The sequence below is a fragment of the Ischnura elegans genome, chromosome 2 (assembly GCF_921293095.1).
Source record: "Ischnura elegans chromosome 2, ioIscEleg1.1, whole genome shotgun sequence".
NCBI classification, from domain to species: domain Eukaryota; kingdom Metazoa; phylum Arthropoda; class Insecta; order Odonata; family Coenagrionidae; genus Ischnura; species Ischnura elegans.
This window is the reverse complement of record NC_060247.1, coordinates 67,961,846-67,979,510: the sequence shown is the minus strand read 5'-3', so window position 1 is coordinate 67,979,510 and position 17,665 is coordinate 67,961,846. Positions and strand designations below refer to the sequence as shown.

General features: G+C 36.1%; 1 protein-coding gene across 1 annotated transcript in view; it reads left to right on the top strand.

Moving 5' to 3' along the window:
- The window catches only part of LOC124153911 (cilia- and flagella-associated protein 61), a 45,539-nt gene that overhangs the window by 11,006 nt on the left and 16,868 nt on the right, over nt 1-17,665 (top strand). Inside the window, exons 7-17 of the mRNA XM_046527311.1 lie at nt 920-1,110; nt 2,010-2,254; nt 2,713-2,818; nt 3,515-3,626; nt 3,717-3,787; nt 4,084-4,263; nt 4,872-5,088; nt 9,933-10,186; nt 10,284-10,475; nt 10,657-10,776; nt 15,149-15,255. Coding sequence (XP_046383267.1) covers nt 920-1,110; nt 2,010-2,254; nt 2,713-2,818; nt 3,515-3,626; nt 3,717-3,787; nt 4,084-4,263; nt 4,872-5,088; nt 9,933-10,186; nt 10,284-10,475; nt 10,657-10,776; nt 15,149-15,255 — 1,795 coding nt within the window. The remainder of the gene's footprint in view (nt 1-919; nt 1,111-2,009; nt 2,255-2,712; nt 2,819-3,514; nt 3,627-3,716; nt 3,788-4,083; nt 4,264-4,871; nt 5,089-9,932; nt 10,187-10,283; nt 10,476-10,656; nt 10,777-15,148; nt 15,256-17,665) is intronic.

The following is a 17,665-nucleotide window of genomic DNA, read 5'->3' as shown; positions in this document are numbered from 1 at the left end:
TACGTCGCCAACCGCGTTAATACAGTCGCTCGAAGTAGCGCCGTTGCGACGCGTCGGTAGACACGCCGAGATAAAATTCGCCACAAAGTTACCTACCTCAAAAAAAGGTCAATGTAATCATTTCGGGGGACATGGTGAGACCCGCGGTATATCCGAAACCGCGGTAAAGTGAGGCGCGTAATAACCGGAATTTACTGTATATATTATGGTTCGAGGCACCTAATTTTTGGTGAACATGGTCTCAGTATCTGGTTTTAGGTGATGTTCTATCTTCATAAAAATTTTGATAAAAATGTGAGTGACTTAGAAAATGTTATCAGTTTGCTGAATTGAGGTGGGATAAGCTATATACGTGTGTTTATAAATGCTATGGCAGCTGCACTGTGGCTGTGCTATGGCAACTGCACTATGACTGTGCTAAGGCAACTGTACTGTGACTGTGCTATGACAACTCCACTGTGACTGTGCTATGACAACTCCACTGTGACTGTGCTATGACAACTCCACTGTGACTGTGCTATGGCAACTGCACTGTGGCTGTGCTTTAGCTGTACTGTGATGTTCCAATTCAAGTGCAGTCTAAGTAGAGTTACAGTACAGCCCTTTTATCACAGTTACAGTGCAGCTTTAGTACAGCCACAGTACAGATGTTTTTGTATGGGTACAGTTATGGAGCCAGGAGATGATTATTGCCATCAGCTTTTGAAAAATATATGTACATATGTAGTTCCTTTATCATGATCACTTCTCCCTGAAATAATTATTAGCTTAAGCTATTTGTGGTATTGGAAGGGAGACCCAATTGGAGTTGTGTGTGCTTGAACTTGCAATTAATCATCTAGTTCTGGATCTAAAATTATGAGACACCTTTATTTTGCTGCTAAGAGTTCTTTTTGTGATTTGGAATTTCCATTTTCAGGGTGCCAAATTTGCAGCTGGTATCATGATCATAACCACAAAATTAGATACAAAGAGATTGGTTAAATATTTTGAATTGGCTGCATTCAATGGACTATGCAAGCCAGATAAAGAGGATGTAATTGCTCTCAAGCCATTTAATATTGTTAGCAGTTTGGCAAGTTTAGATCCCATGCCGGAGATCAGCAAAATGTTTGCAATTTTTTATTCATTTTTTATATTACTTTATGCTATATATCTAGAATAATTGCTAAATTTCCTCCAATTATCAATGCCAAATAGGAAACCTGCTGGATATGAGTGCCTTTTCACATGAATCTTTTAATATCTTCATATATTTCAAACATTTCGTGTGCATATTCACGTCAAATAATGTACTTTTTCAAATTAATTGGACAGTGGTGTAGCCAGGAATTTCGTTCGAGGGGGGGGAGGGGTGGGGTACAAAATTAGCAAGGAAAATTTTTGAAGAACAGGTTAATAAGTAATGGGTTTCAAACTAATTTAACACTTTTCACAAATGAAAAATCTTCATTTGTTAAAAAAATATCTTGAAATTTCATGATTTTTCAATATTTTGTTTTCTTTTATGAAGGAAAATAATTGTGTTTTTTATACTTTGGGGGGGGGGGGGGGGTTCGGACCCCCCTGACCCTCCCCTGGCTACGCCACTGTAATTGAACATGAAAGGGCTGGTTGTATCATGCATTTGGCAAACATTCATTTGTTAAAATTACTGTTTCTTTGAATGAACGTGATGGGTAAAATTTTTTATAAGGTTAACAATAAGAAAAAGAGGCATTTTCATAATATGTCAGCCATAATTTGTGCACCTAATTCATTTTAGAACATGCCCAATAGTAACATGCGATTTTCCAATGGTGAAAATGAAATTCAAAAGTAAATTTTATTTTAGGGACAATTGTACCTTTTTGTTATTTTATTATATATGTACTAGGAATTTACCTACATTCAAATTCCACGATTTTTTGTCAGACTTGGATTTTTTTATTTGTTATAGTATTCATTATGGGCTGTTGGAAAATTTTGTAGCATATCTATAATTTTTTATCAGTACTCCTTCTATTTAGGTTTCTTGACGATTTACCAGAAGATTTATTTGATGAGGAAGAAATTGTTCAGGGTTGGCATAAAGTTACTCGTGAAGTGGTTGCAAGTGGTTCCCCTGGGAAGATAGGTTGTTTACACGATACGTCACGTCGGGTAGAATCTATTTATAGGGAATTAATAAGTGAGGATCTCTCAGCTGTCATGGGTAATGAGTGTACTAATGAAGCTTTGGAGCCAGCCTCCCCATTGTTACATCAAGGAGGAGGTATGTTTTATAATGTCAAATTTCATATTTTGTAAAACCGTAAACCTGACTATTTCCATGAGCTGGGTAATGTGACCAAATCAATCTCAAAAATCAATCCAGACAGCCGTCAGATAGATCAGCCACACCTCGACCAATTATTTAATTTTCATTTTGGGATCTTGATTTCCATTAGTTTTTTTTTAATTATATATATGTGTTTTATGAAAAAGCAACATTTTTGTATCTTGACTTTAAAAATCCATTTCTGGGTTTCATACTTTTCACAAAAAGAGTCAAATTTCATTAACAAAACTTATCTCCAGAGAACCTTTCATCATATCTTATGAAGATAATGATCCTCCGGTCTGCTGTGTATGTATTCTTTCTGATAGAACTTACACCCTCTGATTTATTTACATATGAACTCTCCTGAGTGGTGGAAACTCTTTCTCATAGTTATTTATATGGTATTTCAGAGTCTGCAAGATTTATGGATTCAGAAATTTTGTTACCAACCTATGCTGGCAAAGAGAATGCATTTTGTATCGAACTTCTTGCAATTGATGATAAATATGATGAGAGGTTTGATTTTATGATACTAATGCAGTTTATTGTATTGATTAAGTGAAAATATTAGTTGAGAGGCATCAGAAGAGTTGTACATTCGGGTGGATTAATTTCAACCTAAGTTATTCTAAAAATTTATTTCCCAAAGTACCTAGTCATTGAAAACTTATACCTTACAGTAATTTAAAACCGACATTCTGATGCTGCTTAGAAGTCAAGCAGTGGCAATGTATTTAGTCAAGTGTGCTTTCATATAGGCACTAGTATTGTATTTAGTACTGTACAGTTTGGATTGGAATGAGTGATTTTTTGATATTGAACTTGTGGTCAAGATAAAAATACAAAAAAATGATCTATGCTCCCCAATCCAGAGGAAATCTTTCTATAATAGGGAGGACCAGTGATATCTGATTCCATTGCGTTTATTTTTTAGTAAAAATTGTATTATCATTAAATTTAGATTTTGCTTTTTGGCCACTAAGTCAATATGTATAATTGTTTTAGTTAATATTTAGGTTTGCTCTATTAATGTTCACATTCAATTCTTTGCCAACATTTTGGCAATTTTAGTTTTCATCCGCGGGATTTGGAACTTCTTTTGAATATTTGTAGATGAAAACACAACCATTTATATTGCAGGTATTGCCGCTGTTGTAATGTATGTTATTATTTGCTTGTTGTACCTACTAATAACTAAATTTTTTTCCTTAGGCAAGCTGAAGAGTTCTTGCATGCAGCTTTTGAAATATTTCCAGAACATGATTACTGCCTCATATCTCTACCTTTTAATTGCCCTACTTTTCTCCTGATGAAATATTTTGAGGTAAAGCATATTTCTGATTTTTGTATCCTTATATTCGTCTCTATAAGTGTTTACATTTCCTCATTCTCTTGTTTCCTTAAAATCTTTCAGAGAGTGGTTCCAAGGTGTTGTAGATACTTTCCTCATGAATTGTATATCATGCATAGGAATTCTGCCTTGAGGTAGGTAGGCTCTTCCTATTATCATTTTTTTATCCTGGAAGCAATAATCCCATAATCATGTATAGCATTCCCTTGTAATAAAATTCTTTGATAAGTGGCTATAAGTATTTAAATTTTGTTACTCTTTATTTGGTACTTTACAATTTTTTGTTGTCTAGTGATTGAAAAACTTTTTTGCATTATTAAAAACTTTGACTATTAAATTATTTATATTAAATATTCAAAACTTTTGGCTATAATGAAATGTTTCATAATCTATTTCCGATAAAATCAAATGATAAACCTTGATTTTTTAGTGAGATTCGTGTTGAACAGGCTTGCCAATTAGATAAAGATATCATTGCATTTCTTTCAACAATTGAATTTGATAAAGATATTTTGATGGACTTCCTTGCTGCTGTAACACCAGAAGTTACACACACCATGGCATTTGTAGTTATATCAGAAGAATGTGTCATAGGTGTTGTGATAATTCAGTAAGTATTGAATTATTAAGAACTATGTACTGACATTAGCTAGCTGACAGCTAAAATCCCATACTTAGATGAGTACAGCAGAAAATGATTAAGTAGAAATATAATTCACCTATACTTTTTGCAAGGAAGCTATGGTTCTGGACATTACATTTAAAAATAAACTTGTTACTATATTATGATGTTGATGGGTATCTTACATCACTTATTTACTACTGTTAATGATTTTTACATTTTTTATTTCCCGATCTTTTCCCTACTTTTTCATTCATTCTCAGCCATTACCTTCTTCTCAACCTAAGCCCATTTTCTTCTCTACCAAATTTCCCAATAAGTACTTGTGTCAAATACCTGCTGTCAACCCATCTTAAGGATGCAAGCTTAAATTTTGAGATACTGATTTATGTCCTGTTTACTCATCATGTCAGTTATATACATGATATGTAAACTCCCTATGAGTGTACCATTCTGTTTTCGTCATTCTTTAAAATCTTCGTGGGAGAATGGGATTTTGAACATAACTAAATTAAACAGTCATCGGATTGTTTCACTAATGGAAATGATGCTCATGATGAGGTAGTAAAGTTGACTATTAATGCAATTTTAAATAGGGAGGAAGAAGATATTGCCTACATAAGATCAAACTATGACATTGATAAATGCATGAAGTTTGACCTCATAGCACCTGAAGAGCATGGCCAAATAGTACAGATGGCACTAAGCCCTATTTTTCAACGTCATTCACGATATGTGTTGAGAGAAGTCCTAAGACTCAGTGGAATGGCATGTTTTTATTACAAGTTATACCCAGAGTGGGCTGCAACTGAGGTGGAGTACTAAGTTTATTTTAGAGTTATAATGTGATTCATAGAGTAGGGAAATTTATTTCCTTCTTTTTGGAATTAGTCTTAGGTAAATACATATAAATACTTTCTCTTTGCTTACCTATGTTTTGCTCTTTAACTTTTGCATTTACAGGGCTTGTACAATAAGGCTTGCACAGCAATGTAATCTCATAATTAACATAACAGGATTTGAAAATTTTCATATATATTGTGCAATAGCATCAATTGATGTTTTAACCCTTATAATGCCAGTGGGCTGATCTAGCTGCTTGGGGGTATGTGCAAGGAGTGCCAGGGGCCGATATATCGGTTGGGTTTTCTTACATTCGCCCCTTTCAATTTTTGTACATCAAGAGGCATTTATTAATTTTTTTAGCATCTGTAATGTAACATACCCATAAGCATTAAGAGTACATATAAAAATATTAACTTCATAAAATGTGTATTAGGCTTTACGTAAATTTTTAAGTGCAAACCTACAAATTCGCATAAAAAGCCCAGTAATTCATCAGTGTGCAAGGCAAAATAAGCTGGCACTAAAAGGGTTAAGAAAGCAAAACATTGCTTAATCCTCTTGCAGTATTAAATTGAGTAGTTCTTGATAATGCACAAATTAAGCAGTGAAATATACCTAGAAAGGAGGGGAATACATGTTTTATGGAAGAAAGAGTTAAAAAAAAATTATTTTTCATACACTAAGGGGGTCAAATAAGTATACTGATTATAAATTATATTTTTTCATGAGGTTGATTTTATTAAAATTCATATAATTATTAACAGAGATGTGCAAATTGTAGAATAGTATCCGTGAATACTCGAACACCTCGAATACTAGAAAGTATTCGATATTCGAGATCTCGAATAAATGCTGAAGGTACCATCTCGAATACTTCGAATTTCGCGTCATACACTTTTGCACACACGTCGTTGGTAGTTGACCTGGAAAAATGTAGAGAACTCTAGTCGTTTAGTGCATGCAGTGCCGTTTTAGGCAAGTTGACAAACTACATCAAATTTGCGGATTAGAGCAGTGTAAAGAGTCCGACGTAGGGAACCGAAAATGATCGGGTGAAAAAAATCCGAAAATCCCCCGTTTCCCCCACCAGGAGAACCTCAGTGCCGTGGGGTAGTAACTACGTAGCACAATTCCCACAATCCGCTACTCCCTCCATCCATCAGCCCGCGGCCCCACCTCCGACGCTTTCCTCCTCTCTGAAATCAAACAAAAGGCCACAGCTCGCACAGGGTTCGTATTACGAAGACCATAAATCACAAGCTTCAAAAGAAAATATCAAGTTACAGGGGAATAATAGAATCATGTTAAACCCTTCCCTCTTTCTCCCCTGCTGACCTTTTCTGCCTACCTGCTTCGGAGTTCCCCATTTCTGGAGGTCAACTGCAGCATAAGTAATCTATTAGCCCAAAAGGTGTCTAAAAATGACTTTCGGCAATTGATATTACACCTTCATCGGATTAAAATACAGTAGAACCTCACTTATGAAACTTTCAGCGGAAAACCAAAAAAAGTTTCATAAGTGAGGAAGTTTCATATGTGAGGTTTTTCGGTATTCAGCATGAAATCCTTTCCTATAGGGGCCGGTTTGTTTCCAGGATGCGATTACTCATTTGGAGGCAAGAAATTGAAGCCTAATAATCTTATTTTCACACAAGCAACACCACAGATGATGTGTTACTTTAAGAGAAATATAATTCTACATTCCTGAACAACATTATCCGCGGTTGAACATCTAGCATTTCTGGTACTTATCTGCAAGGCTATCATACTGGAGAGATTTCGGAATGATGACACTAAATGTTCACAGAGAAGCCAATTTTTAAAAAAAGTTGACTCATTAAAAGCAGTTTCAGGAAATTCATTTCACCACCTATAGGCAAACCCATGATTGTAGATTAAAGAAATGAAATACCTAAGGAAAGTCATCCAAATTAACCCCATAACTAGGGAGCAAAATTTCACTAATGTATCACGAAGGCTTCCCACCCTATGGACCAGGGTTCATGTCATGGCCGAGGCAGAAAGTTTTCAGAGATGGCCGTATCCCTGCTTGAAAGTAGTGTGGACGGAACTTCCAGTGCAACACCATGTCCGGCAGATGGAACATTAAGCCCTGGTTAAGCCTATTGTTACAACCTGGCTAATTCCAACACAGGGTTTCTATACTCCCTCCCTTACCTCATGTCGAAAATGACCCCAGCTGTCGGTTTCTTCCCTCTAAATACCATGCCATAGATAATATGGAGCACCCGGCAGTGGCGTAATTATGGTGGGTCGATGAGGGGTAGATCCCCCTCCAAAGCCGCAGAGAATTGAAAAAAAAAAATTTAAAACAAAAGTCTATAGACACAAATGTACCACCACATAGCTTTGATAAACAACAACTGCATCTACTCAAAGTTAAATTTTAGAAGCCAAAATGATGTAAAACATATTTACAGGCATGCTCTTTTTTTAAATTTTCCGGGAATCCCCGATGCCTCGGGGGGGAGGGGGGGGCGCCCCTCAGGTACTACCATCACCCCCAAAGCATATTCCTAGTTGCGCCACTGGTATCCGGGATATTCCGTGACTAATTGTAAGACTTTTCCGGTGCTTAGATCACTTTTTTTAAGTGAGCATTTGAAATAACCGCACAACTGCCGTCAGTGATGATTGAACAAAAATATATTAAGAGCTCGAAAAAATCTCCCCTCTCAAAAATGTTTAGAATTTTTCCGTGAAATTTTAGCAATAGTAGATTGAATCTACCGGGTATAGCTTCTCTGTCGGCATTCTTACGCGATTTCAGCGCCGGGAACTTCGACTCACAAGCTGTGTGACTCATCTTCACGTAATATTTTGCTTCCCCATATCTGATCACAACACCAGACTGTTTTTGTACTTCGGTATAATGGTTATAAGTCATTCCAGAGTCGAAAGGAACTGCCTTATCTTTCGCGTTTTGAATTTGACTTTAATGATTACGTTACGACTGACGACGCGAGTTATTCTCAGAGGACATTCGTACTAACTCTCGTTCAGTTAAAAAATAAACGCTTGCCAGCAGGCTGACTCAAGCTAATAGCTACTCAAGGTCCAACTTTGTTTGATTTAAACCCACTGAGATACAAGTTAGGTCAATTTTGATCGGCGCGCCGCGTAAGCAACTTTCCCCCGGCTCAATTCGTCCCGCGGGTGCGGGATTAGCCCGCGGAATGAGACCATGCATGCTGTTTTTACCATCGTGTTGAATCACCATCGACTTACATCTATACTGCAAATACGATAATCTCTTTTGGATGACCTTGGAAGCCAAATTTTTGGTACGGGAGGATTTTTAACGGCTCATTTAGGTGTTATTTCGCTGGGGCGACGGAAAACATAACCTTGGAAAATTCTAGACAATCTTCCGTTAGAGATAGATATTCCGAATTAACGATCATCTACTGCAGTTAAAAATTAATATCTAATAAACAGCATCGCTCATTATTAAAACTTAGTATTCTTCATTGACATATCTATGTGATGAGCACATACTACCCCTGCTCCTGTGACTAAAATCGGCGCGCGTACCGCAATCTTCTCGTAGAGCAGTTATCTGAAAAGTCGTATAAGTGAGGTATTTTATCTCATTGGACTGGGAAAATACGTTTCGTAACCGAGTTTGTCGTATAAGTGAAAAGTTTCATAACTGAGGTTGGAAATACATGGGTTCGTATGGGGTTATTCACCGGACCAAAAAAAAAACGGCGCATAAGTGAGGTCATCGCATAACTGAGGGTCGTATAACCGAGGTTCTACTGTAATAGTAATGTGCATGTAATTTAAAAAAGAATAAGACCAAACACTGCGTATTTCTGACTTTATTTAAGCATTTTACGTAAGGAAATAAATGTCAAAATACGACGGAGACTTAGCATTCTGGCAAAACTCGATATCCTTGCAGCTGAGCTTTTCGGAAGTTGATGTGGTATTTTTTTCCGAAAACATATATCAAGTTACAATTTATTAGTTCTGCTATAAATCTCTATTGTCACAGTCACAGACGAAGGGATATTTTTTCAGGATATTTGGTTTCTCCCTGCTAGCAATTCGAACTCATCTGCTTATCTCGTGAGAACTTCCAAAGATGGACTGAAAATAATCGAAGAGGAAGTGAATCTGGTGGAGAAGCGTGGGTATTTTACAAAACGCCTTGTATTGTCCGCTAGCACTTGACAGTAGGAATGGGGGTAAAGCGAGCTACCTGTTGAAAATAAGAAGTTGGATGAAGCCGATTATCAGATGGACGTGCTGCTGAAATGGTGTTTGGTAGTTAAGACTGTACATATATATCAGACAGAAATCCATCGTAGCAGTGTAAATGTCGAGACGGCATGAGATCATTTTTTCGCGAGGTGGTGTGTCCCATTCGGATATTTGAGAGAGATGTCAGTTGAATCAACTATATGCCCAAATTGTTTCCATGAAATTAAAATATTCCAATAATCAGCTAAATTTCTGTTTGAATCCTTAAAAAGAAATCACATTTACTCATCAAAATCCTGAGTTTCCTGCTGCATAGGCAACCTAGTCAAACATTCCCGGATTCATCGTTTTTTTGTCCATCCCCTTGAAAAACGATAGATCAAGGTTCCACTGGATACCTTTTTATTTATACATTCATCAAGGGAAATAGAAGAAGAAATGTATGTTTAATATGCTTTGCGCAACTCTAGTATTCGAGGCATTCGAATATTTGAGCAATGATTTAATATTCGAATTCTATATGTATTCGAGTTTGAGAAATCTGCTATTCGACCCATCTCTAATTATTACCGATTTGATAGGCTAGGCAAACTAACATCATGACTGCAATAGGAGAAATGATGCCTCTTTACCCAAGAAAGACAATCACTCATCATCTGAATTCTTTAAGTGATATCTTCCCGGAGGATAAAATGCTAAAGAAGCAAGACCCATATGCTCTTTATATAATGACAGCAAAACTTTCATCTCAACTTTCATCATCCCTGAATACAAGAATAGTGGTAGTGGGAGCATCTGAAATAGCATTATCCTTTTTGGAAACTTTATTCTTCAGGTGCTGATCTCCTAATGTTACAAATACAGTTTTGATTTTTTTATTGTATATTTTAGAATATACTTGTAAAGTCTAATCATTGTTTGTCATTCGCCAGTGCCACAAAGGAACTTCTAACATTGAATAATGTTTTCATAGTTTCTCCGTATGGTCTACCCAGCAAATCTAATAATCCCATTGCTGATAAATATTTCTTAGAAAACAGATTTTATAACCTTGAGCGCCTAGCCAAAATATCACTCTTCACTTGGGTCAACTCTGTTCTTGGAGTAATGACAAAAATTGACAGGTATGCAACATCAAAATGCATATTTTTATAATTCCTTGTGATAATATTTAAGGAAGTATCATGTAAGAATCACTTTAATTCCATTCAAAAAAAGCAAATTCATTTTTCTTTCTGTGAGGTACCACAAGGAAAATGATTATTTTCATATATAAAATTTGTATTTATACATTTCATTGAATAGGAAGAAGAAGATCATAGAAGTGAATGGCAATTCATCTTTAGAATATGATTATTTGATTATTGCATGTGAAAAGCAATTTCAAGATATGCTTGAAATACCTCAAGAGGTCAGCCAGCTTAGGTATTTAGCTTATAAATTTGGTGTCTCATTGATTTGAACTATATGAATGATTAGATCAGGGAAAATAGAAAGTATCTTAAATTAAACTTCACTTAATATTGAAGTTTCCCTAGTTTTCTGAACTTGCACAAATGTAAGAGGGACCCAGTTCTAAGATGACCTCCAGTCATTTTAATTTATCAAGTTGAAGACTATTTTGATTCGCAAAAAATGTCAGTTACAAATGTGGACTAACTTGAAATTTCAGTGATATGCTTGTCTGTGTTCAAATATGTGCAGCAAAAGTAGTGAATATTTATAACTATACATATTTAAATTATGCTGTCCACTCATGGGAGTACCCAGCGGGAGGCTGCAGGGGGCAGCTGCTTGAAATACCCTCAGAAGCAAAAGTAAATTTAGTTCAAATGAAATTTTTAACAAATTTTCTTTAAATCCAAGAAAAATGATATTAATATTAGGGATGGTCGGATCGGATACCTCGGATCCTAATATCCGCAGATATTGCCCTACATCGGATGCATGTTATCCAAAGTCGCAGAAGACATCGGATCTGGATCCGAAATTTTAAATAATAGCTTCAGTGAATGCAACAACATAAGGGTGGAAATAGTTCCGATTATCCCTTCGAATGCACCGTCACATGCGATTCTTGTCCTACTCATAAACTGTTTTGTTTGAAAGCTGTCGAAGAGGTTACGTAGCAGAATTTCAGCCGCAGAAAATAAAAAAGGCAAAAAATACAACTGGCACACAGCATGACTACTCCCAAGAGATTGACAATCATCAGGGGAATCTCAGCATCGTAGGATAATAACCACATTAAAAGTAACTACGTAGCAGAAAACTACCCTCGGCCGTCCATCAGCCCATGCCTCTGTTGTTTTTTTGTTTCCGAAATCACACAGACCATAAATCATTGTCTTCTAAGGAAAATATAAAATTACACGAGAACAATTGAAGCGTGTTTCATCCCTACCCCGTCTCACCACCTGACCTTTTTGTGGCCTACCTGCTTCAATTCTCCATTTCTAGATGATAAATGCTAGGTGAGTGACTTTCTGTGCCTGAAGATGTCTCTATAGCTTCGACAATTAGATGACATGCACGAGATTTAAAAAAATAATTAGACCAAACGCAGCGAATTCCTGACGATATTTCTGTTTATTTTTCAGTTCTAATTGATTGCCACTAAGTTTTCTATGCACGATTAGACTATACTAATATGAAAAATTGTTCAAAAGGCACAATTTCAAAGAAACAAGCTCAGCATTAACCCCTCAAACAATTAGAGACGGATTGGAAACGCCAACTGCATATATCACGTAGTGCGCCCGGCTTCGCTTTTCAGACAACGATGTCACTGAAGCAAGATCTGACTTGTTCATCCTTGACTCCCTCATTTGTAGCCTCGTAGCTTGAAAGCGCACTCCCTCCCCTCCACCTCTCCTTTACGTGCTTCTGCCCCTCACCCCTTCCTCATGCTGAGCGGTCGAGCACCTCGTCGCACGTGACGTTAATGCTGTTTTAAATATCCACCTCACCATACTGAAGCATTTTCGGGTGAAACACAAGTCGGTATGCAATGAAAAAGTGACAAAATTCGGGGTAAACATGTGCGAGGAGCATTTGAATTCAGTTGTTGGCAGTGGAATAGCCAGGAATTTCATTAGGGAGGGTCCAAAACCAGGGGGGAAAGTGTTTAAACAACAGGGTACAAAGTAGAGGGTTTCAAACTAATTTTAACAACCTTAATAATCGAAAAAACTTCATTTTTCAAAGAAATCTATTGTAAATTCATGAATTTTCAATTTATGAAGGAAAGTAATTGTGTTTTCATATTTCGGGGCGTCCAGACCCCCCAGACTTCCTTCTCTTGCTGCGCCACTGGTCAGTGGTTTATCCGAAGATTTTTCTTATTCTCATTTCAAAACCCATGCGTAACAGTTTAGTTCCTGAGCAAGTAAAGATGTTTTTAAAAAACTACTTGAAAGCCTATAAAAATGATTTTTAATTTATAAGAATATTAAAATGTGTATGAAAATCTAAACTTGAATAATTACTTCGTTTAATAGCAGGAATTTGAAAATGCATTTGGATCCGAAAGATCTGGCTCCGAAAATTGAGGATCCGATCCGAATCCGAAAAAAAATCCTGGATCCGTCCATCCATAATTAATATAAAACATGTAACCGAAATATTTTTTTTTGAGCAAATAATTTGAAAAACTAATGAAGCACGGTTAAAATTTTCTTGAAGTTTTGGTTTCCTTAACCCTTGAGGACCACAGGTCACCCCCCTCTAGTTTTGATCCTGGGTATGCCCTTGAGTCCTCTTAGAAGTTCCTCAGGGAAGATAGGGGGAGGTTAGTGAGCCAGTGGCTAGAGCATTCGGCTGCTAACTGAAGGGTCCTTGGTTCAAATCCCAGGTGAAGCTTTTGGACACCCCACACAAGCTCCTCAAAGTTGCTCAGGGAAAGGAACTACCCTCACTACCCTGAAAGTGTGAATTTCAAACTCCTGTGCCTTAGCATGGTATTAGCTCTGCCCTCATCTATCCAGACCTACTTGCGGGTAGAATCATTGAGTGAGTGGGAAAAGGAGAGGGGAGGGTTGCAGAAATAGGCATATGCAAGTAGCACTTTTTGATATCGAGTCGAGTATTGAGTCGCGCTGAAAACTACCGGCGAGTATCGAGTTAAGTCGAGTATGGTAATTTCTGGACCAGGCAATACAACAATGCATGCTCCAACATATTCTCATTTTTTTCTGATGTAAAAAGGAAATGATGATGAGAAACGTTGATGGTAAGTATGTCCAAATGGGGAAAAACCAGCATTGTTTGCCAAAAGCTTTAAGTTACATATTTTTCTTTCTTTTAGAAAACTTAACTATTTACACCTATTCTTTCAGCATTTGAATAAAGCAAGTAAGTCAGGGTGTAAAAGAATTGTATAAGAAAGTATGAGCAGTGCCGTGGTTCACTCAAATTACTCAGAGTATACCGCCGGGTTGGAAGATGGTAGGCCACAGCAGCTGACGAAAAGGTATTCGGGGCCCACATTGACGACTAAAGTGATATTGCTACGTATACAGCAAGCTGAAATTCCCAAGCCAAGGCATTACAATGACATATCAACTTTAAAAAAGATATCATGATAGCGCTTCCTGTTGGTAAATTTTTTTAAATTGCTGGCGTCAACAGCTCTGTAACCATAATGACTCGGCATCCATAATGCAACTCAAAATACCTACTCGAGTCAAGTACCAACTACTCAACTCGAATTTTTGAGTACTTGCACACCCTCCACTGTCCTTGAATCCCCATCACAACCCATGGAAGTAAAGAAAAGGCTTTTAGAGCATAAAAAATGGTGCCATAAGGCAATTAAATCCATAGTACTGTAAGTAAAATAATGGTAAACTATGAAGTGCATTTTGTAAATCCTTGAAGTATGTATACTATATAATTAACTTGAAATGAGACCTGAAGCTGTTGATCACAATAAATATGTGAATATATGTAAAGCAATCATATACTGTATACACACATGTAAGAGACGCACCGCTATTTTGAGCATCGGAGCTGAAGAAAAAAATTTTTGCAGCATCTTTTCATCCTATCGCGCGGTGTTGCAGATGTATGTCTGGATTTTTGACAGTTGTGAAAATTTTCAATTTCAGTACTACAAATTTACATGGCATTTTTTAGCTAAATTAATGTTAGCTACATTTAAGTTAAATTTAATTCACACAAAATGTATGGCACTTGTAGATAAGTAAGTATTAACTTGTAGTCTTAACCTTATGATGCTTACTAAGGATGGTCGCATCGGATACCTCAGATCCAAATATCCACTGATAATGCCCTTCATCTTATACTTCCGATCCAAATTCGTTGAAGAAATTAAATCTGAATCTGAAAAAATTTAAATCAATGCTTTTGTGAAGCTATGTCCCATAAGAGGGAGTAGAAAGAGTTCTGATCCTTTCTTTGCAAATGCCGTTGCTCTACGATGCTTCTCCTACTCATGAACAATTTTGTTTGGAGGCTCTCGTAGGAGTATTGCTATAGAATTTCAGCCGTGGAAAATTTTAAGGTAGAACATGACAGGTGCATAGTGTGAATCTTCCTTGGAAATTTAACAACAATCTGGGGAATCTTCATTTGCCTAGGTTGATTAGTTTTTTCCAGTCATGGCCTCCAATGAAGTAATACAGAATAATCTTACTTGAGAGGTGTGTTTGGTTTCTTATATTTTCTTATTTATAAATTACTCACTATTGCTTAAAATATTTATTGGATAGTTAGGCTTCTGGCTTTCCTTTTTCAGTAAAATTGTTAGTAGTAATCCATTATTTTTCAACCTTAGGGGTTACCAGCAAAAAAAGCTAACTAACTCTTTTAGTCCAGACTCTCATCAAGATATTCTTGACCTGTTGAAATATATAAGGGAAAGTGTGGAAGAGAACAGTTCAAGTAAGTCAACCTGTTGGGAAATTGAGTATGAAACCTTATACTATCCAGTCTTAAATTTGTAAAAAATATCTCAGATTGCATGCTAGAACTAACTCAAATGATAAACTGATGATTTGTAAATATTTTGTAAATATTTGAAATTCAAGAACTTTTAATGTCATATAATAACTCTGCCACTCGGGAATGAGGAAGTTGGAGTTAAAAATTGTTTATTTAAAGGTAGTTTAAAGAACTTTTTTGAACCTAAAAGTAACTTGTCTCCAGAATACTGAGGGCAAAGAGATGCTCGTGCATTAGTATGTACTGCGAGTAAACCAAACCAATTTAGTCAAGTCGGAGAAGAAAGAAGTCATTGTGTGCGTAAAGATTTTTGGTAGAGGTTAATCGTGTGTTGTATTGTCACATGAGATACCAGGATTTGAAATAAAAATTGCTATTGACACATCCCTACCACTCCCCTTCAAAGCCATTCTTTTTAGTCTGCGTAAAGATTCACTACAAGGAGAAAAGTTTTTATGAGTTGAGGAAATTATAGTCATCATATTGTTTTAAAGTGTTGTAATTTTGAAATCATTCACATTCGTCGTTGCTTTAAGACACAATTCATTTAATTTCTGTTGATGAACTGCTCATCAGCAATATAAAATTACTATTACTCTGTGAGTTGAAATGGAAAAAAAATAGACTAAATCATAAAATTACTGTTTTCAATTAAAAATGCTTAAACTCATTAATGAGATGTTATCTGAGTTTTCAATGATACCCACTCTACACAGAACCTACTGTAACTTGCCCAAACCAATTGGTTGTACCATATAGGAGTGCCAATTTAAGTTATGTATATGTGTAATAAACATGAAAATGGTAACAACACTGGAGAAATTCCAGATAGTTTTAATAGGGTGTTTCCTATTTTTTTAAATTTCCTAAACAGAAAGATTATCACTCCTGGAGTATGTATTTCATGCTATTAGATTTTTAAATGACAATACATATCTATTTTTCGTGATTTAATGAGAAGTGAAATTTTTCAAGCATACAAAAATGCGACGGCTAAGTATGAGTGCTGGGAAAAGCCCATATGACGTCATTCTGATTCCAGCTGCTGCCGTGAGGCCACCTTGGTATGAGGCTATGAGCGCCAATACGATGAAGACTGCTAGCAGGTAGCAGAGTACCCAGCTAGCAGGTAGTGCTTGGCTTAAATAAGGATTATAAATACCCTATCAAGCAGACCTTAGGCAATTTTAATAGGTGTTTACTAAGAAATTTTTCCCTGAGCTCTGTGCCACTGCATGCATTGGTAATTTCAGATGATGTAAAACTCCTGACTACTCGCATAGAATCTATGTCCCTGTGACGTCATGGGGAGTGGCATTGCATGGGCGCTAATCTGGACTTTTTCAAATGAGGTTAAAATTGACCATTAACATTAATCTAAACTGGGATATCTAAAACCAAATAATCTGTATACTATGAACACAATAATGTTGGGTAACGAATCACGATCAATGCCTTTCGTTTTCTTTGATGAAGGAAACTACCCTCTTCTTAATCAGAGAAAATGCTCTCATTTGTGGTAAAAACAACATTTAAGCCTTTATTTGCCTGCTTGATGTAAGATGAGATTCATAGACAAGGATCTTATGGAATTGATATTTTTATGATGGGACATCAAAGGAACGACAATTAGAAATAGGGCACCAATAAGCCTTGGTAATTTCATTATGAAGGTAGGAGAGGGAAAAGGCATGGGTTGGATGTGTTATAATTGCTGAAGCATATTCCATTCAAATTAGAGCTTTCGTTGAATATGTATATGAATGATGCCATGACATAAAATAATTAATATGTATAGTCTTGGAGTAAGGTCAGGTAAATGAAATTCAAAATGGTTTGCTGATTTTTCGATATTTTCTAATATCTTCTACAGGGCTATGAATAATGGTTACAATAAAATAATAAATGAACATTAGAATTCTTTTTATATTTTTATTTTATTATTGTAAAAAAGCACTGTAAAAATATTTCTTCCCCATCTCTCAGGTATTAATTTATTGTAACCATTATTCATAGCCCTGATGAAGGCATTAGAAAATATTGAAACGTCAGCAAACATTTTTGTATTTCATTTCCCTGGCCTACACTCCAAGGCAATATTAATTATTACATAAATTGAGGTCATGAAAATAAATTGAGTTATAACATGCATTATTATTGGGTTTACTTATGTTAAGCTCAATACATTTGTCATTCCTGGAAACCTTAACCAAGACAATGACTTGTGAATCCATTGTAGCTCCTAACCTGGGTCTTGATAATGCCCCATTCATTTCTAGTATTATATTATACTAAAATACCATAGCTGTGGAGAAATGAATTCATTAATATTTGAACTTACTTTTTATGC